This window comes from Lineus longissimus, chromosome 2 (assembly GCF_910592395.1).
Source record: "Lineus longissimus chromosome 2, tnLinLong1.2, whole genome shotgun sequence".
Classification (NCBI taxonomy): domain Eukaryota; kingdom Metazoa; phylum Nemertea; class Pilidiophora; order Heteronemertea; family Lineidae; genus Lineus; species Lineus longissimus.
This window is the reverse complement of record NC_088309.1, coordinates 18,511,001-18,536,701: the sequence shown is the minus strand read 5'-3', so window position 1 is coordinate 18,536,701 and position 25,701 is coordinate 18,511,001. Positions and strand designations below refer to the sequence as shown.

General features: G+C 40.8%; 1 protein-coding gene across 3 annotated transcripts in view; it reads left to right on the top strand.

The window, feature by feature from the left end:
- The window catches only part of LOC135482715 (adipokinetic hormone/corazonin-related peptide receptor variant I-like), a 134,027-nt gene that overhangs the window by 10,913 nt on the left and 97,413 nt on the right, over nt 1-25,701 (top strand). For 2 of the 3 annotated variants that reach the window (XM_064763013.1, XM_064763012.1), the window contains exon 1: nt 18,352-19,162. The exons of the other annotated variant lie outside the window; for it this stretch is intronic. In XM_064763013.1, the coding sequence (XP_064619083.1) occupies nt 18,626-19,162 (537 nt within the window). In that variant the 5' untranslated portion in view covers nt 18,352-18,625. Of the gene's footprint in view, nt 1-18,351; nt 19,163-25,701 lie in introns of those variants that run through there. 3 annotated transcript variants of the gene reach the window in all.

The window sequence follows — 25,701 nt, the reverse complement described above, 5'->3', positions numbered from 1 at the left end:
TAGAGGGAAATCTGTCGAACATCGATTTCGTATCACCAGTCTTCGGGGGGACTTACAATAATGCTTTTAAGATAGGACCGCTCGCTCTGAACACAACAGAGATACGGCTGCCATTGATTTGGATCGAATTCGGGTGGATTTATGCAGCGGTCAGTGTCAGCTATGGCACCCTTGGTCAGGCATCGACACTTCATCAACACTTCTAATGCGCCCAGGGAGTGCCATTTTCCGAACCAAGATGGCGTATATACATCTATCAGGAATTTACCACGCTGTGTTGGTTGCACTGGTCAGATATCGGCTGCTTTTCACCATTGACAGAATCGAGAAAACAATTGTACGTCTACTCAGACCATCACCATATAAATCAAAGAAGAAAATAATCAAACAGGCCGAGAGAACAATGGCGATCATTTTCATTCATACCGCTCCTGTGTGATGAGCAGCCGTTTCGGACACGACTCTTGAGCGCCAGGCTATAGCCAGGCATGCCCCGCCAGAAATGATGCTACGCGCAAGGTAAACGAAAGCAATTGTTCTTTCGAAGTTCAGGCTGTCGACGATTTGTTTCACCAACATGTTTATTGCTTTCGCCAGAAAAAAGTCGGTGGAAAAAATCAACATCACTCAGACATCGACGACGATGTAGCGTTAATCCCAGACTAGGGAGATGCGGTGTTACATTGTCTACTAAGAGTGATCGGTCCTGTAAGCCGCCACTCGCGAGTTGTAGTGAGAAATATTGAAAGATCGAAGGCGGTATCATTACCTACATGCAAACGTATTATACGAATGATATAGGGCAATTGCCAAGAAAGGTGTTTCCACCAACGGCAACTGTATCATAGCAGTACATATGTTTGGAACTATGACAGAAACCTCATACAAACTTCTATGCTGGTAAAACCATTGTATTTTTTGCCACGGCACCAAGAAAGTAGACTGTACATTCTCAGTCTAATGGTTTGATAATTGACTTTCTCAAACGTGACGTGCCAGTATTACTTTCCGCGGGTTGACTTGTTCCTTCCGTACAAATGTTATAAAACTTTCTACGTATTTTATAAAAGCCTCCACATGTAATACTGTTTAGAGTTCGCGTCGAGAAACTGGCTAACATTCTCTCGCAGTGTCGCAACCCAATACCCCTGTCGTGCTTCGATATTATTACTTTCTTCCACAAGAATTTTTAATTTTCAAAATCTGCATTGAAGTTGCTTTTGGGCACGATATGGTTTAAATATCTATTTGAAGTATACTCCACAAAAGTGATTAAGCTTTCTTATGCTGCAGCTTGCCTTCTGTCATATAATCATTCACTTTCAGTCAACATTAATTTCATGCCAAAGGTAACGGAGGTTGTCTAGGCATGGCCAAAAATACCATCTGATTTGTGGTGGCAGTTTTGTTTGTTCTTACCCTCGAGTGGCCGCTAGCCCTATGGCGGGCGCCACCGTAATTGTGATCCCACGTAAAAAGAAAAAAATGATGAAAACAAGATGATTGCTTCGTGTTACCCGTTTGCTTTGTTATTATGATATTTACCGATGCACCACTGACCTTAAAACATATTATTCAGAGTTCCACAACAGTTTTTTTCTTTCTGCGATGACTGAGTGATCATCGGCCGGCTATGCGAGTCTTTTTTTATTGGGTTCTACTGCCGGCGAAGTGCGAATGTTGCTGCGCTGGTGTGACGGGTAAATGAAAGATGCAATGGTAATAGTCCTGACCAACAAACTCTCGCACGATCTTAGAATTGATGTCCTTGTTCATTTAAAATCAATCAGTGAACATTTAATGATTAAAATATAGAACGGGTATGAACTACATCACTTTTAAACCGGCTCCAGCAATCACATTTTTAATGTGCCTTTTCTACGTTTTGTCCATTAAGAGGCATCCACGTTTTGAAAATGTGTTCTGTTCTATTGGCATGTTATTATGTATTAATCAGAGAAATAATTACCGTATCAAACATGGAATTTTCGCCACGTGTTAGGCATCGCGGGGCGGTATACATGCTTCCCAAAATTGGTGGCTTGCATTGGAACTAACTTTTTTCCCCTTGTCCGTCATTAAAGGCATTCAAGTACGGCAGCAGATTAGTGCCATAAAAAATAAAATATTATCTCGTTATTACGAGATCTTTTCTCGTTATTACGCGATGTTATCTCGTTATGACGAGATGTTATCTCGATATTACGCGATCTTTTCTCGTTATTACGCGATGTTATCTCGTTATTACGAGATGTTATCTCGATATTACGCGATCTTTTCTCGTTATTACGAGATGTTATCTCGTTATTACGAGATCTTTTCTCGTTATTACGAGATGTTATCTCGTTATTACGAGATGTTATCTCGATATTACGCGATCTTTTCTCGTTATTACGAGATGTTATCTCGTTATTACGAGATCTTTTCTCGTTATTACGAGATGCGAAAGTGCACGCAACATCGAGGATTAAGGTCTCATTAGGGAGGTTTTTTTTATTCATGCGCGGCCAAGCCCTAACCGTAGTTCCTAAAATCATTGATTTCTCGGTCCTTACAGTATGTCAGCGTTGATTCAGCAGTTGTTTTGGCAAAGACATGTTTTTTTGGAGTTTCTGAAACCTAGAGCGCTACTCAATAGGCGACTAACAAGAAACTACGCATTTATACTGTTGTTGCCGACGTATGTGTACACTGAACTTGGGATGTGCGTCGGCCCCGTGTTGAAATGCCGTCCAGTACCAGTTGGTGCGTTTTTCGCTGATTTGTGCAAAATTCAACATATCTCAAACGTTCAATGGTTGACCCTCGATTTTTTTTTGATTTTTGTGTAGCGTAAGCAACTGTCTTTCATGGGAGAATGGTCTCTGTAAGAATTATTCAGGAAGAAATGTATAATATTCGGGGTTTTTCGTGATTGTCCGGCCCAAATGGCAATATTGCCATTTGGGATGGTGAACAGAGCTAGGAGCAAATGCGACGCTTATGATTTATTTAAAGAAATAAAATGCCCGATTTAACATCCTGCAGAATCAGGGGAATCGGGCGTTTCCAGTGATATACTACACAAATGGGTTGTCCTCATGCATTCACTTTGGAAACGCATTTTAAAATAGATGTTACGTCCTGTTAATGGGGCACGTCATCATCGCGTACATTTGGGAAAAACTCCCTAACGAGACCTAAAGCTCAGGATCAAGCGCGGGAAAGGTCCGTACTTTATAGACCCATATACCATCATCGCGTAATAACGAGATAACATCTCGTAATAACGAGAAAAGATCGCGTAATAACGAGAAAAGATCTCGTAATAACGAAATAACATCGTGTAATAACGAGAAAAGATCACGTAATAACGAGATAATATTTTATTTTTTATATTTTTTATGGCACTAATCTGCTGCCGTATTCAAGTGTGTTGGTCAACCATGACTATCTCCTTTGTCCCTCCACCGCAAGGCCTAGTTTCCCCTTCTGACATCACTATTTCGGACACTCAGCGCCCCATTTCTGGAAAGGTGTATGCTGGCACGATTTAATGTTACTACCCACATTTTCGTTATGCATGTTCTGGACCGTCTTCCCGTTTCAATGACATTATTTCATATACAAAGGAGAGCCTCAATTATGAGCATATAAATATAATTTCCCTAATTTTTTTTTCATTAGTTCTGTATGAATACTGTAGTTTCATGAAAATAACACCACTTCATTAACAGCCGGTGTCGCCGCCCCTGACTCATAGGGTGGCGAACAGAGCTGTTGAGAAGGCCGATCATTGGCTGGGATTCCAGAGAGGGTTGTCCAGGCCTCATATCCAATATACTTCAGTTTCGAGTCCAATCCTTATTGTTTGGGTTGTTGAAACCGATTCGTAGGTCTCCTATGAATGGGATAATGGGATCGGGCCTTCGGCCATTGTACTGAGTGTCCCAGAACATTTTCAACTCATCGTCATTGGTAGTGTTAAGGGTGTCCCAGTGCTAATGGCTGATAGTATACAGGGTGTCCATGAAATGAGTCCAACTGACATATTGGCTTCTGCTGGTTTTAGGGACTGACCTGCCCTTTCAAAGTGAGGCACTGCTCAGGGAGGTAATGGAGTATATCTTCGGGTCTTATCATCCCTTACCAGCTTCGGGCTTTCAAAGATACTTTGCAGTGCGAAATTGGTAAGAATGAGAAGTTGTCCGTCACATATCTTGAGACAAAACCGAACATCCTTCTGAATGTACAGTCTTTTCCGAAGTGATTAGTGAAGGAATAAAAAAGAACGATGCAAATCCCGATTCAATTTTTTTTCAAAGCTAAAGATACACATTATTAGATTGTCCAGCTTTCAGAATCGTACCCACAATCATTCACAACACCCACAGTCAATTCTAGTCCATCACAATGTCCTCCTCGACTACATTCACGAACTCTGGTCCATCCACGGCAGTCCCCTCTTCTTCCTCCAAGATAGCATGTGGTCCAGCTTCGATTGGCCTTGGTCGAAACGATGCTTCAAATCAGTTGACGATAATGTCCTCATCAACACCATCCCAGGCATCTCTGATGATGTTGGTCACGTCTCTCAGGCCGATGTGAGGGCAGTCTCCTCGTTCGTCCGTGTGGTCCTTCTTCCACGATTTCCATTGTCGCCGTACGTGACATTTGAAGGACTTCATGACTGCAACGTCTAACGGTTGTACGAGGAATGTGCAACCAGCAGGTACGTAATCCAGGCTGCCTCTCATGTCGCGGACTCTCGTCCGGAAGTTCTCTCTCCGGTGGACCCGATGATGATCGACGATTAACAGGAACTGGTCGGTCTCGTTGTCGGTGACGTAGGGTGATAGGACGTCATCTAACCAGTGGTGCGCCGTTTCCTCCCTCATCCAACCAGTTTCCGATTGGGTAATCTTTACATCTGCTGGTGGGTTGTCTTGGAGGGCTGCAAACACCCCGACGAAACCTCTTCTGGGGAAGGTGATGTGCGCCGGCAACTTTGCTCCAGAGGCTGCGATGCAGAGGGTGACGATGTATCCCAGCTTGGTATTGGACCTGGGTGATCGGACGTCTATGGCCTTCTCCCCCGTGGTGTTGACCGTGTACATGGTTCTCATATCAAACAGGACAAAGGTTTGGTCCATGTTAAAGAAGAACCGCATCTGTATATCAAGACGATCGATGCTCCCAGTAACCGCATCTCGGAAGGTCTGGATCCTTGCAGCAGCATCAGCGGGGACGGTCGTTGTATTCTTGGTCACCTTCCGTAGGGACACGTGGCGTCTCTTCATCAAGCACGCCACCCTGCCTATGGATGCGTTGAAATCCCATAGCTGAGGGCGACAATGCTGAATCCCTTCTCTGACATCTTGGGCTAACTCATTCCACCAGCTTTGCCACACTACCAACGCCTTATCTTGAATGTCGAGAACGGAGACTGCGAGGCGACGCTCTCTCATCTGCTGCAGCCATTGGTAAAGCTGGTCCTCAACCTGTGGCTATAACGGATCACGGGGCTCCATCACCGTCTTCTTCCGGCCATGCCCTTGTTCTTGCTTCTGCTCGAGGTCCTCGAGATTCCACCTTCTAAACGTCTCACAGGGGATGTTATAGTGGGCGGCGAACTCTCTCATACTGCGCACCGTACCGTTCACCAGTGCCTCCTTCTGTTCTCTCAGGTAGGCAAGTTTTTCTGTCACGGTGTAGCGCCGGCGTCGTTTTCTCAGCAGCTCTACAGCATCCATTGTCGCACAGGTTGTCTGCAATAGGGGTACCCTCAGTGGGGCTTCATTTATAGGCCTAAGAGGCCCTAGAATTACACAAGAAAACCACAAATCCTAGAAACTTCGATTCTGTTTTCTCCCACGTAGGCCTAGGGAGTCTAAATCAAAAAAGAGGGGTGTAGAAAAACAGAGGATGAGCTCCTCGTTTTTCTTCGGAATTTCGTGACTACTATCATTGCCTGAATCTCACTTTGCTTTACTAATGCAAGCATTCGTAGATTTTCCTTCAGAGTTTCAATAAGGACTTTTTTTGTTTTGGGGGGGTTTGGATCAATCCAAAAGGTGCTTCAGTTTTATGAGACAACCTGTATAAACGGTCGGCGAGCGGCCTTACCATTTACGTCATTCCACATGCGCACTCATCGACCAGTAGGCCCACAACACTTCGAATCAATAGGGCTGCGGTAATAAGTGGTTTAGCGTAACCGTGACAGCTCGGCCGAGCCATCACAAGGGCCAGCGAAGTCACTCATTGGTTACCTCTGGTGAATAGACTCGAGAGAAGAGGCCGGGCCTTGAATATCCCGAAGTGGTGTTATTTTCATGAAACTACAGTATTTTACAATCTTTACATATTGTACTGTTCATTCGATGCGTTGTAAGTCAATGGATAACAAAGCGGAGAAGTTAATAACAAAACTGAATTTGGACTTTTTGTAAAAGTATAAAAAATGTGTTTTCACAAGTTATTAAGAGTATAGAAGCCTCGAAGCTATTATTCGGCGCAAACATGATTGGTATAAACGTTGAGTGTAGATATTGCATGTCTGTTTGCACAAATGTGGGAAACCCTACCATCGCCAACATTCATTGCACAGAAATATCACATAACAAACATGTAATAAAACTGGAAAGACGTAATTAATGAGACAGCATTGCTTAAGAAATGCGTTGAGTGTTCATAATGCTAGCGGTAATTCGTTTCTCCCGTTACGTGTTGTGGGTGGGTAAAGGTTAACTAGCAAATGATGCAATATACCGGGATGAGAATTGCATATCAAATAGGCCTACTACTCTATTCACTTTATAAATCATACATGACAGATATACCGTGTTTGTACCATGACAAATATAAAATGTTGTAACTTACATTGTATATATGCACAGATATATAAGACGCGAAAATCGTAGCAGCCGTTGAACGCAAGATAGATCAATTAACGATATTTGCGCCACACAATATTTCGGAAAACCACTTAATATGCTACATGCACCGAAATATACCTAATAGTATTCCGCCTGTGGAAATCTGAAATTCATCTATACGTCGGTTATCTCGTCAAAAGTTGGCAATACATATATACTATATTGGCAAAATGCCTCTTTCCAACTACATGTATTGAGTTTTTGAACTGTCATGCCTTTTTTCTACTGTGACTGCATGATAACATTTTAAAGACCATTAAATGACACATCTTGACAATGCGGTCAATACTCCGATCCATTGCTTGACAGCACTGGCAATCAATAATGTGACTGACGTTCTCGATGTTTTTCTCTCTTTCTTTCAGTATCTGTAACATCGGTGTGAACACCATGACGCATCGCAATTATCGATGCAAATACGTCTTTTTGGTCTCCAAAAGACCAACCTGCCAAATCCAAATGATGGTGCAGCAATCATGCTATCACGTCATCAAAGAGAGACTAAACATTGTTTGGCAAAGGATAGATTGTGTGTTTATACGCCGAAAGAGCCGACCAAGTCGAATAGTTGCATTTCAAATAAACTTGATATTCATTTTTATCTGCATTGATTTATATCACTTCGAAACCATTCGCGTCGATGACGTGTCGTGACATCGGTGTCCAATCCAATCCATTATTGACGGAAATCAATAATTTGGTATAGTTTTTCGTTTATAATTTTGGCCACGGACGACGGAGAAATCATCACATGCGAAGATATCTCTGCCATATCGGACGCTCTAGTCAAGAGAGTTTATTTTCATATAGCGTTACCTTCTACCTTACTTTCCCTTTAAGGTGGGTACTTGAATGATTGGAGTCGGATGCTATATTTTAGTATAGGGCATAAAATCACGACGAAGAAGCCTGATTACGCTTTCTACGAAAAATGCATTATTTTATACGACGGATGATTAGAGGGGAGACAAATCACCCAGAGGAGATCGTCTGCTGCTCATCCGCGGCGTTACCTCCCCGGAAGATGTTTTATTAGACGTTGACACTATGTGTTAGCACTCTGTGATATTTGTATAGAGGGTGGAAACTAGCAAGTAGAAAAGCGAGCTGGCAAAGTCCGGATTCGGGGTTCATTCACTGTGAATCTTCACCAGACGCAGACTCTAGCCAGCACACGGAGGTGTTGTATCTTTCATTGGCTTCTTCTCGTAAAATCTGGAGACACTTTGCCACTGATATTCAGACAGAATCCCTCGCAGACCAACGCCAGTCTCATTTGGTATGTAGCCTGGCTGTCTCATTGCGCTATGGTCACCACTAAATCAAGTGACCGAACCCAATTAGGGTCAAACCCCAAACAGAATTGAGTGGTCATTGTATCCGGATTACAAAGGCAGATTTCTTTCCAGATTGGCATGCCAGTGTGGCCCGGTTCACAGCCGTTTGCTATCTTTTTCTCATCCAGATAAGCGCTATAAAGGCAGTGGGCGAAAATTCAAAAGCTGTACTGTGTGATAACATTTCGGGAGCAAGTGCTATCAGCATGATGAATTAGGGGATGAAATTATAACAGAAATAGCTGCACGTCAACCGGACTGACTTCAATCACGGGAATATCCATCCTAGTTACTCTAAGGAATATCCAATGCTAAGCGCAGTTCTTTTAGTTCATAATTTCATTACTAGGCGACCGATCCGGCTTCCTTAGGTCCTTCCACATTGGAGGCCAATCATTTTGGTGCCTGTTTAAAACTTAAACGAGCCAAATTAAGTGGGCCGGAGTGAATAAAAGTGCTTTTTCATTTCATGCAAATGTCAACCTAACGCTTGCAATCATACTACATCTGAACGTGATCTTCGATTTCATTTTTAGAACATGTGCGATATCCAGGTTACCTCTGATCCTGAACCAGCGATCGGTCACCAGGTCAGGGCTCGTTCCAACCAAAAACAACATGTCACTGTCACGATCGTCTGCCGAGTTTCGTTAATGACTTTGAGACTTTCACATCCGATTATACGTGACACGTCAACATGGTAATCAGATCTCCTGGGCAATACGTTCAGTGATTAATCCTTACATCATCGCCCGTTATCATGGTGTTTTTTTCAGTATGCCAAATCGCCGTGACATCTATTAAAGTAATGTTGCTTTGCCTGCTCTTCAGGTTGGTAATGCTTGGAGATGTCGGCGAAGAAAGTGTTGTTATCAATCCGATATGTTATTTAAAAAAAAATTAAACCAAACATAGAATTTTACGTTATCGCGACCTAGTATTGTGTTTTGTTCATTATATGATAACAGCTCTTTCTTTTAACCTCTATGCTCTATGCAAAAATTATTCAGATGAAGATAGGTTTTCGTGACCGACGGCAACAACAATTTTGGTTATGAGCTGGGATCATCTCCCGGGTCTAATCCCTTTCAATAAAAGCTTCTACGGAACAGTCAGTTACAGAACATAATTTGATAACGAACCTGGCCCTACGACATTGTTCGATACGATGATGGTAGGATACACTGCTTGGACAAAGAATTGCTTAATGGTGGTTGTTTTCCCCAATTTGTCTGTGATGCAACGTGATATATTGTCATGGTCTGCCCCGAAATCGATTTCTCCATGTTAATTTATGGCCCCTAAGATATCGTTATGTGAGCCGCGTTCAAAGCGGGTGTCAACATAATGACAGCGTTGGGAATAATCCGACAGTAGTCGCGTATATCTGTAAACAGTCGGTTCCTACTGAGTTCTCAAATTTTCCAAGGCCATAAATCACAATCCAGTACGAACGCCATGTCGTAATAGGAAGTAATATGTATATATCATGTATATTGAGAGATGATTATGGAGCATTAACTATCCTAGTCACACCAATGTAGGCAACTTAACAAGTTGAGTTGTGGATTTATTGGGAAGTGCAGAAAAGTTATTCACGGTTTTCCAACAGAGGTTTTTGCATTCTCCAGCACTGTTGTTACCATGAATCGGTTTTTTCATCAGTTCTTCTTTACCTCCTGTGTCAGAATTTCTCCGCCATGCCCATCTCTCTCAACATAGTATAATATACCAATAGGCGGCGCTGATTTTTACTAAGTGTATTCATTGAAATGACGTAATGCCCCTGTTACCCCAATGACAGTTAGCGCCTTGCCGCATTAGCAGTAGTTTTGTCGGTACCCCGGGACTGTCAATAGGATGGTCAATACCCCAGGATGGTAGATTCTCGTCACCATGCAATGGAGTGATAATGGTAATCTAAAATAAAACAGCCCTTCCAATGCTATAACGCTATTTGAAATTTTTTATTGTTGACAAAGTTTCTCTTTAATCTCAAAATTACTTTCAGTAATTATGGAAATGCAGTTTTGAAAGGACTCCTATTAATTTTCTCCTACTAAATGCTTTTTATTTCGTTAAACTGCGGAATATCATCCCGCGGCATCATCTGACGCGACGCGTCAAAAATGTCCGTATCTATATTCACGTTTTTTAAACAAAATTTATCCACGGCCAGACATCACAATATCAGTCGTTTACTTTGACTCATTTTTGATGGTACATGTAAATGCATGATGTGATATTTTCAGTGACATACCAGATGTTTGCTAAATTCTGATTGGTTGTCGCTCTGACGACGTCATCATGATGCAAGTGTCTATAAATAACGGTGTTCAATGATCAGAAAGTGCAGTCAATGAGAAAGCATATTTAGGAAACGTATGGAATCATTCTAGCTTGTTTTGACCACTATCACATTTATGACAAATGCAATAAAAAAAACAAAGAGAAAATATGGGCCATTCTCCAAGTAAAGGTATTTACGCGCGACTAATCTAACCTAAGCGATCATACATTATTGATGACGTCACATCAATGACAGCCAATCGTGTGTCTGATCACGTTACTAGCCAAATCTGCTCTAAAACTATCAAACAGATGCGAGTGGCCGATATCCTTTCGGCTATATGTCGATATTAGTTGTTAGGCTTTGTGGTCCTGAGGCTTTGAATACAAAATTAATTACTGGCACATTTTTAGGAAAATTGTAAGTCCCTGAGAGTGATATTCGATGCGACCTACAAATCTCGTACTATTTATAAAATCCAATTGTCATTGTGCTGGAATTTCTACGAGATCAGATATGTGAAAAAAATTTGGAAAACGTTTGTCTGTCTATAAAACTTTAAAGACATCAACGATAAGCAGTTCATCTTTTTCTGAATGACCTGATGTATTCACCTCGTCTTGCCAAACTGTCAGCAGTATGACAGAGTGTTAAAAAGCAGAGGAATGAATCGACAGCTGAAATTGGCTGCTATTCTAAAAACGTCCGAAGCGACAAAATTGTGGATGATAAATGACACAGAGCTAGGAAATGATCCCGACTTACAAAAACACCCTGGGGAATCTCAGTAACGCAATATCAAGCCGTCAATATCATCTGGAATTGAGATGACTTTTCTCTAAAAAACAAATTGTTTCTTTACGTGAGCATTCCATTACTCTTAGCCGTAGAAGGACCGACATCGCTGATTATTTTACCTGGTATCATACATGCATGAAAAAGTCTTTATTTCGTTGAACATGTTGACAAAAACAGGTATTTTTTAAAACCAGTCGACTTTCTTTTGTAGCCATGTTTTTTTGCTTCGACCGAGAGTGCTTCGTGACACAATAACATTCCCTCATTAGCCAGCGTAGCCGACAGAACTGACAAGAAAAATATCAAAAATCACTATTACGTGCTGCATATTAGCGAATAGACTCACCGGAGGATGTTTCAGCGTAAAAAATGATCCTAGTATGACTGACAGTCTCGTTCTCACTAATCTTCCCTATCTTGTGGTAAAGTTTCTAGTCATGTGGGAATATGGTAAATATCGTAGAAAGCTTTAAGACGCCAATTCATTGCAAAAATATTCATCTTGTCATTTCCTCTCACAGATGTACTGCCTGAAATATCCCGATCAAAAAAGAAGGCAGAGTCGTGTATAGTAAAGGTAATGCATTAAAGGCCATCAGAGGTCGCTACAAGTCGTATATATAATAAGCAATCCTGGTAAAAGTCATACAATTGAGGGCCTTCTTCGACCAGTAGCTCCGTGAACCAGTTTTTACTACTACAGTCATGAAAAGAAGTGCTGTTCCGATCTACGTGGTCTACTTTATCCATGTTGTTCTATAAACTTCACGTCTTCAAATTGTGCATCGATTGGAAATCTTTGCTGAAAGTAATCAACTTCCATTATAGTGGGGGCATGCCATGTTTCTCTGTTTTTCGTGCAGTTGTATCAACTGGATGATGCTTAATCATTTAGACTTTGGTACAGAAACCAACTACATGTATTTAACATTTTTCATTGTTTACTATATCGTTTATTATACCATTCCTAAAGAACAGGAATTACATTACCCAATAACCTGCCTCTGTTGATACAGCTAAGATGAATCTTTCTCGTTTTCTCTACTTGTTATGATATTTATTACACCTTGCTTGAACATGCTAAGTTTGTTTGCTAATGACTAGATAATGGAGTTTTCAACTCACATGGTTGAACTCATGCCATCTCGTCTTGTCCGCCGATGTCGTTCGTCCGTCCTTATACGTAAACAACGTGCATATTTTCTGGCCATTGTATTGGCTCTATCCAGAAGTATTAAGGTAGCAGGAAGGGTTGGGCGTTTATGGTTTCTGAGTCTGAGGGGGTTGGTGTCTGTTGACTGTGCTTTAAGAGAGACTAGGCATGGCGCCAGTCTCTCTTAAAGCACAGTCAACAGGCATTTGGTCTCAGTATTTGGGTAAGTACAGAATCAAGCCAGCTCAGAGAGCAATGATTGAACGATGCTGTGGACAAGTCCAAGGATACTGCATCAGCCACGACCAACTTCTCATCAGAAAGCGTCACCACCAGCATATTCAATGTTCAGTTCCAACCTGTACCAGTCCAATGCACGCCTGTCATGGTCAGCAGTAGTCAGCTTAGCGTGATGGAACATTAAACTCAAGCGAGGGAAGTCTGCTCATTAGCATATCTCGCGCACTGCTCCTTCTGGTCAAACATCGTAGCGAAATCGTAATGGAAAACGTCTGGCTTTGCGCCAGACTAATAAGTGAAGAACTAATAGGTAAAGAACGTCTACTTGCGCGAGACTGATGTGATAAAATTATCATTGCAGAGACTCCGGTGACGTACACATATATTTTTTACAATCAAAAATGCCCTCAAAAGACGACATGGAATGATTATTTTATTGATATTTCCTACTATATACCTTCCAATTATCACTTTATACAAATAGATCGGCGTTAGGTCGCATGCTTTTCTTTCCTGGTGACACTATAAAACAAAATAGTTGCAACCCTGTAAATGCGCTATAAGTCCAATAATAAGTGACGGTGACCCGTTATAAATGTTTCGCCAGCTTTTGCCGCTACGCGGCGCGTTGGGCCCTTGCGTCAAGGTGAAACGTAAGGTGTGGATGTCCTATGAAAACATTGCTTGACATACAGAAAATCAACGCAATTTGATCTATCATCTGGATGAAGACGGCCATCCTATATCGAGCACACGACAGTGACCCGAGACATCAAAGTACATGTGGATGCAATTACATTTTGACTATCATTATTGCGGATCTTGCCTACTTCATCCAAATGACTTGTTTATCTTTATGTTTCATTACCAGGAAACCATATGATAGAATAATTACCAAATCATACAAATATATATTTGGAATACCCCTTTGTTGTGATACATAACGTCAAGAATTAATAAAAATATATTTTATTAATTCTTCATAACGAAGGTCATCCCTCGTTGTACTCCTAGGTGATACCTGATCATTGCCCCCACTCCAAGTAGACGACGATTCCTTTTGGAGGCATTGTTGATAGGTCAGGACATTTTAAGAAGACAATAAAGATTCGGATTAATTTCCTGCAGCAACACAAATTGTAATAAGAATGGACAAAAGCCTTTGTATTGTTGGCCACCTGAAAACTTCGTGGAGCTGTTTCACAAACATCTCGAATTACGAATTACGAATTGCTGTTCATCCAACCCTTGCTTTATGACTGTATTGGCGTCGCCTGATGTTAGAAGACGGAAATAGATATAACTGAACCACAAGTGAATGTGATATGAACAAACGATGCACCCCTTTAGGACTGTTACCCATTCGACCCACGGTCCGTATTTGTATTCATTACACCCAACACGGGCCATTATACGCCAAAAGCCCTGATGGGGAAGCCATATGAGATCGTCAGTGGACTGTTGCTCCTCGCGGTCGTATTAGCGATCGTATTAGCGTAATTAGGTAAATGAAGGACGTATCAGTCTGTCCGAGTTGACAGGCACTGGTCTTGGCGATAGCAAGGATTCTACTTATGGAGCCACACTCACATCTGAAACCCTTGCGCTTAAGGAAAAGAGTTAATGCTCCTAAGACGCAAACACGTCAAATATTACAAAATCTACCTGTGTTGGACCAGCTCCAGACAAAAATGATGCTACTTGAAGTTGCTGGCTCCATTAGAAATGGTGTGAGAATCGCAGTGCATTTTGATATTTTGGCCAGAAACCCAATTTTACAGCAATGAAACCACCATCCATGGTGATTTTGGCATAGTCTTTCATTTGAAGAAAGGTCAGTGGCTGGTTTCTTTTTTTCACCAAGTGTTATTACAAATACACAATACAAAATGTGTGATCTGCCATACTCATTTCAAGTTAGGATGAAATGAACTGTGTAGCTATTGAGAATCCCTCTCTGGTGGTAAAGCCCATGTATGACTGTGCCCTAAATAAATACTGCCGGTCATACACTGCTGGTAGTAGGTTCGCCTTTTTCACTTGGCTCGTTTTAACATTTACATACTACCAATCTGTGCTGATCTTAAAAAATGCCTCTTAAGAAGTTCTCAGCTAACAGCAAATGTATAATGTCATATGGGCTATTCAAAACGAATAAAGATAATGCACATATTCTTCCATTGTTGTTGTGTTCTGTTTTATTTCACTCCTGTTAGATTGGCAGTATGTGAATATTGAAACGAGCCAAATGAAGACATGCCATGCAGATGTGGACATCATGCTGAGATTTATTACAGTTTTCATTGATTACTTCATATATATAGGTTCTTCTGCAAATCATTTGTATCCAAAGATGATATTAATTATGGTGCAAATCGAATTGTGTATCCAACGATCGTTTCTACCAGCTCCATTGAAATAGATTTTGAACCGCTACGCTATACACCGACCTGGGAAGGGCCTGGCCGGTCTGACCTACCAACCAAATCGTTTCCAAGTTCTTAGTGTCGAGGCGCCGCCGGCTTATTATAAATCGCGAGATGCGGAATGCGAAATCGCGAGATGCCAACCTCGGTGAGAGTACCATGCGTACCATTTATCCTTGCTAGGAAAACCTACCATAAAAAATTTGTCGAAAACGAGTCACTGATAAGAGAGAAATCACACTTCTGGGCCCCTGGTGGCCAAGTAAAGAATCAGATCGGACCGAAATTTGGTGTCAAAGGTTTTTCATGACATAGGGAGTCATGTGTACGAAATTTCAAGTTCATAGCTTTAGTGGTTAAGAAACATGCCATAGTTACACTCAAACGGCCAATTTACACCATTTGACCTCTGTAACCTTGAAAAGTAGGTCAAATTAAAAACCCGTAGGCTATTGATGTATCCTTGCTAGGAGTACCTACCATAAAAGTATCATTAAAAACAAGTCACTTATAAGCGAGACAGGCTATTGCACTTTTTACCTTTTTAGTTCTGCCCCCTGGTGGCAGCAGTTACATGACGTAGGAAATCATGTGTACCAAATTTCAAGTTCATAGCTTTAGCGGTTAAGAAAGCAGAAGAAGAACAAACATACCGATTATCACTTTAATTTAAGCGGCATCGTGCTCTTCTGTCTTCCGCAAGGCGGATCAGACCCATCCAAAAACAACGTACTGATCTGCCACTTGGGAAACACCAATTAAGAGTTCCGGTTTGATCTCTCAATTACCGGACCGAATCGTCGGAACCGGGATAATTAATGGTTGTTTTTCTGTTATTCCCATGGTATTATGACGCCGACAGTCCTGACGCGGTACAGGGTCAAGCACCAGTCAACAGTCAATAGCGAATCTTTACGCTGGTGTTTTACGAGCGTAACTATAAGGCTAGTTGGTGAGTTGTCACAATATCAAGTCGTCTGAAGAACTGGATATTTTCATGATAGCAGCAGTGTAATTGGGACGTTGAATCAGGTACATTGTGGTTCTTAGGATTTATCTAACATCTTTCGATCAAGCTGAAGACAAAAGCTTCTCCTTGCTACGTTTACTGAAATTTGAGCGCCCATCAGCAGTTTGACAGTCAAGATAGCTGAATTTCTGACAGAATGTCTCAATCGGCTCCATCACTCCCCATACGTCGCGCTTGTAATGTTGTACTACAGTGTTGGCGCCATCATAATTTTTAATTACTTTCATAACTTGGTTTTAGAAAATGGCCCTCAGATATATACATTAGGGCCATTTAGACGGCAGGCGAAAAAAACACGTGCAGACAGAGCAGTTTCTGAAGAAAGACGTAACAGGACAACTAGGCCTGTCCCATTGGACTTCATACACCCACTTTGAAATGACTCCAACGGCATGCCGACCGTTCGTCTCATCTTGAAATTGGGTGCAATTGTTATGCTTCTCCGAACCTTGACATCTCAAAAGGCATCTATAGTCGAACACGCTTTTAAACTTTTGGTTAAATTTTTAGAGAGACGTTGCTTTAGTTAAATGTATCTAATCAGCATATTTGTAAATAATCAGTATATATTGTTGTTTTGAATGGGCAAACAAAGGGCAAATTATAATCAATATGAAAAACAAATCTTTCTCTCTGTTGGCTATTCCGATCCTTCAACCAAATCCACCAACTAACCTGAGGAGGTAGCTTTTACCATTGTTTCCGATTTTTGTGCGAAAAAAACACACCGTTTCCTTTGTTCCCTATCGTTTTCAAGAAAAAAACACACATACTTTTCATTTTGGCTATCATGCTACATTCCCTAATGTAACTTTCACAGCCGACATGCTCTAGCTTTTTGCTCTAATTGCCAGACTTATGAACCTTAAACAACGCTACCATTATCAACTATATATCCAATTTTTCTATAAAGTTTGTTTATCAAAGGGCCAGCCATCTTTTGGCTTATGAGACACTCTTTGCTTCCAAACTCCTATCTCTAATGCCAGGTGCCTGGCGAGAAGGCGGTTACAGGTATATCCAAAAAAGCGGTACGTTTGTAGAATTCTTCAATTTATTTCTTCCCTTCCCTTCCATTGTATTGTTTGCTTTATATACTGGCTCGCCTGCAGTCGAATAATAATGGTTTGGTTGGCGTTTTTCACTTGTTGAAGAGAGAGTGGTACATTATAAGTTAAATAAAAGAAAATGTTCCCAGCCACTTAGTCTTACTGCTACTATACGCCAATGAAAGCGAGGGTATTGCTGCCGTTGGGAGGTGCCCTCGTTTTCACCCTGTTTATATCGGTACGTAGAACTGCAGCAACGGGCCAGGTGTGGTTTATGGTTGAGTTGTGTTTCAAAAGCATCAAAACTAATGAATCTTCACCTTCAGCGAAAGATTGATTGATCACTTGAATTTCATATTGACATTCAATTCAAAAGTAAATTTTATACTCCACAATCAACGAATTTCAATTAACAGTCTCAAGAAATAAACGTGTTCTGCTTCTTGTCGTGCAAGAACAAAGAGACTAGTTGCACGTGACCGAATGCGTCACTGCACCCCGCCTCAATCAGCATACTAAAAACATGCGCGAGACATCCGGCTTAGCGTCATAAAAAGCATATATGCCTCCCTTCTGTTATCATAAAGGGCATATAAAGTGCTAATTACACTCTGGGGCTATCATTTTATTAGTTATCCGGTCTTTCTCGCCAAGCGCGGTTTCAGGTCTCAGATTCCCTTTATGTCAATAGTTTTGTCATAATGGCTCTATTTTTAATTGCAAGAATGAGACCCTGAACAAAAATAAGAAAAATAACCCAATAGCTACACCTTGGTCAACCTGTTGTGCGAAACAAAACACGAAGAATGCGATCCTGCTTCTTTTTCTCTTGACTGTCTTCCCTGTCGGCCTTGTGTCGTATCACTCCCTTCCCTTCATCGCAATCACTTGAACCGTTTTACGTGTTTGTTTTCTCAAAGTTGTTGCATGAAGTAAGTACGGTATAGAATGATCGCCGCACATTAAACGACGAAGCAACGGTCTTCAAAGCAACCAATGTGCGATATATGATTATCGGGCCCAGCTTTGCCGTCAGAGACAGGCGGAGGAGGTATTACTATATCAGCCGCGTATCGAACCCGGTTTCGCCACAACCTGTGAAACACTCGGTCCGCTAACATCACAAAATCGGCGAAGGAAATAAAAACAATAGGGAGAAGACAAGCTGAGGAATACATGATCAGTTGACTCATTTGGGTACTTTATAACAAGCTTGTGAACTTTGAATTACAAACTATAAGCCGGATTTTTTTTCGACATGGGAGTTGATGCGACAGGTTATGGTGCATGCATCTTATTTTCAAACGGAAATGCATCGCATTGCTGATCAAATGGCTTGAACAAAGAAGTTAATCGTGAGGTTGGAGTAGGTTTTTGTGTTTAAAATGGCTTTGAATGTAACGCTTGGTAATGATTCTGGCCTTGATTCGGCGCGGAGAAAAACTGAGATGATTTTGAATCTGTCCAAACAGATAACAACAACTCAAGAAATACCGCGAGAAATGACGTTTAATGACGATGGTCTTATTGCAGTAACTGCTTATTCGTGCCTTTTTGTCATCGCTGCCTTTGGGAATCTGACTGTTTTTCTCACCTTGTTTAGAAGCAGACACCGAAAATCCCGTGTAAACATGTTCATCATGCACTTGTGTATCGCGGATTTGTTGACCACGTTCGTCATGATGCCACTTGAGACAGCTTGGCATATCACGGTCGAATGGAAAGCGAGTGATGCTGCGTGTCGGATACTTATGTTCTTTAGGGCTTTTGGATTCTATCTTTCATCTTTCGTTCTTATTGCTATAAGCTTGGACCGGTACTTTGCAATTGCTCACCCAATGAGTATAATGGACGCGGGTAGGAGGGCGAAAATCATGTTGATTTTTGCTTGGTTATGCAGCACAATAGCGAGCATCCCACAGGTAAGATGATACCTCTAATTTACATTTCATACTATCATTTATTCTGAAAATTCATTCTAGAAATGCGAGTAATTTTATCATTTAACCTTTGCAATATGGAGTTCAGATGCCAAGGCCATTACAGTTCAACTTCAGAACTTTTTAGTAAACGCATTTTTTCTTTATTTACTTTTAATTTCTTTTTTTCCATACACGTGCACCTCTTATTGTAGTGATGGAATCTTGCATAACTTTATTGAAGCGGTAACCGTTATTAAGAACTGGGGTACTGTCAGCTTCATTTTTACGATAATTATCTTCAATGTCTTTTTTCGAAATGGCCATTAGTGGCTTTTGCATATGACCTCTTCCTTATTTATCCTCTGGACATAACACCAAGGAAAGAAGCGGGTGAAAGGAACAGCAGAGAGTGACATGAATTAGAATGGCAGGAATCGCCGAATTCTCTCATTACCTTTCTCCTTTCACTCGAGTGTCTGTTGCAGCGACGATCAGCTCAGATCGTACTTGCCTCTTGACCTATCACAAGCCTTACGAAGGGCTGCAGAGACCAACCAAGTACAAAGTACGCAAATGCAAAATCGGTGATAACCAAAATTGATATACATGTATAGCTCATGATATTCCCGAATTCGGGGCAGTTACGAGTTTGACCTACTTGGCCTCGAGTCATCGTGGCAGTAAATTTAGCATGGAGAGTTCAGACAGACCTACGTCCTCGCTGATGAAAACCAAGTGTTTTCTTTCAAGCTGATCGCAATCACCTTACTGTCCGTCAACACCCTTCACCTTTCAACGCTATAGTGATTGATTGATTTTTCTTAGCTGGAAGGTCAACTGGCAACGACGTACACCGCGACGCGTTAGTTCAAGCTGATTAATGATTTTAATAGTTTTTAATAGTTTCGCGTCAGATTAAAAAGCTTCGAGTATTATTATTATTATTATCGAGTTTCTTTTTTCGACCATTTCCAAAAGCGTTTTAGACATTTAAAACAAATGCGTTGTTGCAGAACGTTACCAAAACAGGTAAAAAAACAACAGGTGCACAAGGGCAACAGGTGAAAAAGTCAACAGATAAGAAAGGCTATGGTAGAAAAGGACAAGCGTTTACCTTAAAAAGGACAACAGGTAAAAAAGGCTTGTAAAATTATAACGGGTAAAAACAACCTTATTATTCGACGCTATAAAGTCACATGGCAAATAAATGAAATAGTTCCAGTCAGATCTTTCGATGACGAAAAACTTCCCTTTATAAACAGCTATTTGTTGAACCTCTGATGATTCTTTCAGAGGAGTAAATACCATAAGGCCATCTCACAAAAAAACCCACGGCCTTTAACCAAGCACGGGCTTTTAGCTTGACAGAGCGATGTATGTAATCCTTCTCTGGAATAGGGCAACGCCAAAATATCAAAACAGCTTATTTTGATCTAGTCAGAGTTAATTGAGTCCGCGATTACAGTAGCCGTTCCCTATGGCGTAATGCACCCGTTTATTACATTCGGGTGAAGCCAACAAACCAGGACCTCGGTCCCAGGCAAAATACAGTGATCATGAAGAGCAAATCATACGCGAAAATGGTTTCCACATAACACCATCTGACCAATACCATACTAGAAAGCTACCATACTTTTGCAAATTGCGTCAAATAGCATTCTTGCCACTGGTGGGATGAGTAGCTTACTTGCTCCATGTGGTGAGAAAAGTTTCTTTCTTTCCTCAAAGGTTGGTTTTTTAACCGTTGGGATTTACTGTAGCCTTTTTTACATGTTATAAGTTGTAGGTTGTAATTGAGAAAGACATGTATGGGGAACTTCCTTGTGATTTTAACCTGGTGGATTTCAGAATGAGTTGAAAACGTTTGCATTTATTTATGTTCCGAAATGTTCACGTTCTCAGAATGTTCCTTTATCATTCATCTATACCGTGGAATTTGACAACGTTTTAAATAGATACAGACATACAGTAAATTCTTTGAAAATACCGTATTCTAAAAGAAATCACGAGAAAATATATTTCTTACGGCTAAGATTATTACATTTTTTATGATCTCAATTCTGCTACATGTACTGCACAGCTGTGACGCTACGTACTTGCTCCAGATTAATTGCGAAATAGTCATGCAATCTGTGCGCGGACACCGTGTTTAATGTTTCCGATGTAGCGAAACGAACCGAAAAGGGTTTCCGTCTCGACTGAGTAGCGATTATGACGAATGCCTGTTCGCTCGGGTGCTCCCTCTTGCGCGACGGAATATATCATCGCTCCATATGTATATTAACAAATCCATCCCACGATCAGGTCGAGTGAAAATCGCGGACAAAAAATCTTTCCATAACATATCGAATATAGAACGAGATTACACACTTCCGATTTTGAATAACTGCCGCAAAAGCAATAAACTTTTTTACTACATTTCGTCTACATCAAACTGAGATCATCACTTTTTCTTTCCAGCTTGTTTGATTTCGTAACATGTACGTGCATTAGTCATTGCGTAATATGCATGCCATTTTCTCCTCATCAAAGATTCGCGCTGAAATGCGCCTCTATTTAGATTGCTTAAATCCCAGCAATATTCACTGCTAATTTTTTTTGCTACATTACTCTCGTTTTTGAATAATCTCGGCAATGTTCTATGCTTCGTTGCTCTTGTTTCTGAGCGCGAGTGTCGCCACCAAAAGTTCTTTGAAAGATCATGGTCTCGGGGTAATCAAATCACGGAGAAAACCTTCCTTCGCAAAAAGGTGTTTACTTCGCTGGACCTGTCTATACATGAAGCTACAACGGCGCTCCTCGAAGGAAATAGAAGACACCTTAACCAAATCATCAAAAATCAATGTGTTCGGTTGATTCACTCAAGCCTTAATAAGATCACACTTGGTCAAAAAAGGTTGACGGTTATGTACATAATTCAATGATCGCCATTAAGGACGGGTGCTAGTTGCCAAGCCGACGAAACATCAGAAGGTTGCGAATAGAAACAACGAAAAGAAATGATTTACTTCTCATATTTCACCCAAGTGAATAAAGCATAGATACATATCATCTAGTGCTTGTTTGAGTAGCGAGTTCTATTTATGATAAATGAAGGCTAGAAAGGCTAATTTGTACAATACACGTAGATCACGGGGTGGTTGCACGACGTTTACAGTAACGTTTGCGTAAAGTCCTAACACTAGTTGAAAAATTGAATTCACTCAAGAGAATGGCTTACGTCATTTAGCTGAGCTAGAGTTGGGGATTCTAAATTCACTCAAGGAGATAACGGCTCACGTCATGTAGTTGAGCTAACGTTCGAGATTTTAAATTCACTCAAGGAGATAACGGCTTGCGTCATGTAGTTAAGCTAACGTTCGAGATTCTAAATTCACTAAAGGAGACAGGGGCTTACATCATGTAGTTGAGGTAACGTTGGTGGTTCTTTCTACTGCCGATTGGGCAACTGGACTCAGGGTGATTCATCTCCTAATGTTTCCACCAAGGGGCTGGCGCAGTAAAAACATCAGCGCCTGTCACCTCTGAGATCCCGGGTTCGATTCCCGGTCGGTCCTGGTAAACTCATGTGATGGAGAGGGCGACTCTCTTCGACAGCCTATAGGTTTTCCGGTAACCTCCTTCTAACATTACAATCGCCCAATATCGTTATTAGAGCTAAGAATGTCCTTGTTGACGCTCAGCTCTCAACTCGAAATTTCTATTAGTATTTCCCTAAACATTGTCATACATTTTATATTTGAACTTGCCTGATTGCATATCGTTATACACTATCTACGCATGCTTGAAAAAAATGTACGAATATATATCGAATTGAATAATTGGATAGTCTGGCACGCTATTTCTTGGTTCCCAAATCAAAGGTTAAGGTAACCTGGAGCATCAGTATTGCTGGCTTCGTATATTTTAATCTTGAATCAATGTTGGCTGTCGATATCGGACTTGGTGAATAACACATTAAGTCGATACAATGCCCCGTTACCGTTAGCAATTAATATTCTGCATCGTCAGTTTAAAAAGGCCATGAAAGGAATTAGTTTTACCTCCTGCTATATGGTATGCTTTGACAACAATATTTCTGACATTAGGCTAAAAACCGGGTTGGATTTGATGCATCAGTTTGCGAGATATTGTACGACAGAGGTATGAACACACAGACAGTTTTCTAGTTGGCGTTTTTTTTTACGAAGAATATCACATGCACTTTCAACAATCGACGTCAAAGCAACTTATAACTTCGATGTTTCTTGTAGCCTACGGCAGCTGCATTTAGAACACTATGATAAAGCGACATTCAGGCGTGTTGTCTTCTAATGGGAAGGTATGTAATTACTCATTAATTCCTCCCATACGCTGTTAAAACCAAGTAAATATCGTTTTCCATGAAATAACCCATTAGCTGGTATAATACATTTGGTACCTTTTGGAAAAAAATTAGTATCAGTTTTCATCAACAGCCACCGCGGTAACATTAAACGCTAGGAGGGGTGTTGTATGATGCCTGAAGATGCTGAAGGCAATTTACTTTGTACACGTAGCTCACGTTGATACTAACACCTATTTCATACACCTACACTCCTAACATTTTAAAGTTTTTGAGTTTTTCTAAAATCTTTTAGAGTATTTCGACTAACACAAAGATGCCAATACACTTTATTGGTTTTAAAACCCTCAAAGCCTTTCGAAAAGCCAAGGACAGTTATTTTTGAGAGTGTATTTCACAAACTTGTGTAGCAAACTTAAAGCTCTCTTCAGCATGATACTGTCAGAGAAGGCCTGTGTACACTAGTAAAATATTAGCAACATTTTTACAACATTTCCAGTTGCAACAAATGTTGCAAAAATGTTGCGTAGTGTGTACAGAGCAAAACGCGTCTTACAACATGTTGTAAAATTGTTGTAAAATTGTTGCAAATTAAATGCAATGCAATTCTTTGTTGCATGTTGTAAAAATGTTGCAAACTCTTCAGCCAATCAGAAATAGGATTTGCGTCATGTGATCTACCTGAGGTCATGTGACTTGAACAAGCGGCTGGTATAGCAACTCTCAAATGAGTGTCTTGCTTCGTAATGGGTGGTGAAACCTTTTCAAGAAGTTCTTCGAATGCAGTTTCATCCATTCGCAGGAAGTTTTTGTATGACGGCTTGTCAATCAGCCGCAACTCCTTTAACAGGCAGTGATATGCCCCATGATCCACCCTCATTTTGCAGGGCCTGGTCCATACTCTCTTTGGTTTATTTCACCGCCTCTTCCGCCTCTCAACAATGACAGCTGAAATTGCTTCAGAAGCGCTCAAAACACATCTTCTCTCCTTGGAATCATCCATTTTCCCTCCAAAATACCTATTTTCCCTTTGTTCCGGCTAAAAGGTTTGCAACAATTTACCAACATGTTGTAAAAATGTGAAGGCATGACTTTTTCATTGCGTAAAAGGCCGTTTTATAATTCCTTAGAAACAAAGTTTATATCGAACGTTCTGGAAGTATTTCTTTATAAATGACAGCACAAAAGGTTCCAGGAATTGATGCCTAAGATATCGAAAAACATGTGCAATTAATGGGACGTGCTGTAAGACACAACAATTGCTTGCCAGTCCCGCAACAGAATACGCCCGAAGACTCCAATCGCTATGAGTCTTTAATGCCAATATGGCATGCTACTGAATTATATTGAAATTGATTTTGTGACTAGCAATCCTGACAAATGTATCATGCAAAGTTGTCATATTATACCAAATATGACCTGAGGCCTACAAACCGACTTCTTCTGCTTGCGCGGGATCAAGTAACGTCGTTTTAGCCTTTTAAATGCATTATGCATATGTCTTATTTATAGGTACAGAAACCGTTATTTACACGTAATCGGCAGTGCTACTACTGGTCATTGTCATCTTAAAATGTTATACGCAACAAATATGGCACGATATTCCAAAACTGATTGATAATAAAACACAGTTTACTGTGTAAATGCACGATGTGCCTATGAAGTCTCGTTTTGAGTTCAGCGGTTATAACTTCTTGGCTTGGTGCAAAATATTGAAGCAGTTTTAAAGCATTCAAAGTCACAGTACTCAATTAGAGGTGTTTCAGAATAGAAATTGATACGGAACGTGGGATAGTAGTTGTCTCACCAAGATTGCTCAGTTGGAGTTCTAAAATGTTTGCCAAATCCCGGCTCTGGCTCGATTTTGGTCGACATGCCAGCTCCACCCTCGCAATTTTGGTAAAACAACTAATAGCCCCAGTTCGGTATAACTCAATATCCTTACAAAATTTCCCCCAACAGTTCCAATATCAGGTTAAACTTATTGATTGAATTTCTTTTTATGCCTCACCCAGATTACAATACAGTTGCCTGTGGGTTGATGGAAGCTTTCTCAATTCCATTCGTCGGCTCGCCGTCATTAGTCGTGTAAAGAAAACCTCATCGCAATAGGTGAAAGTTGAATCCCTTTAAGCGTGGACGACCAGCAATTACTGAGGAATCAGTTGAGAATCACATGAATTGAATTGGTAGATTGGGATGCTTTGTAGGGGCA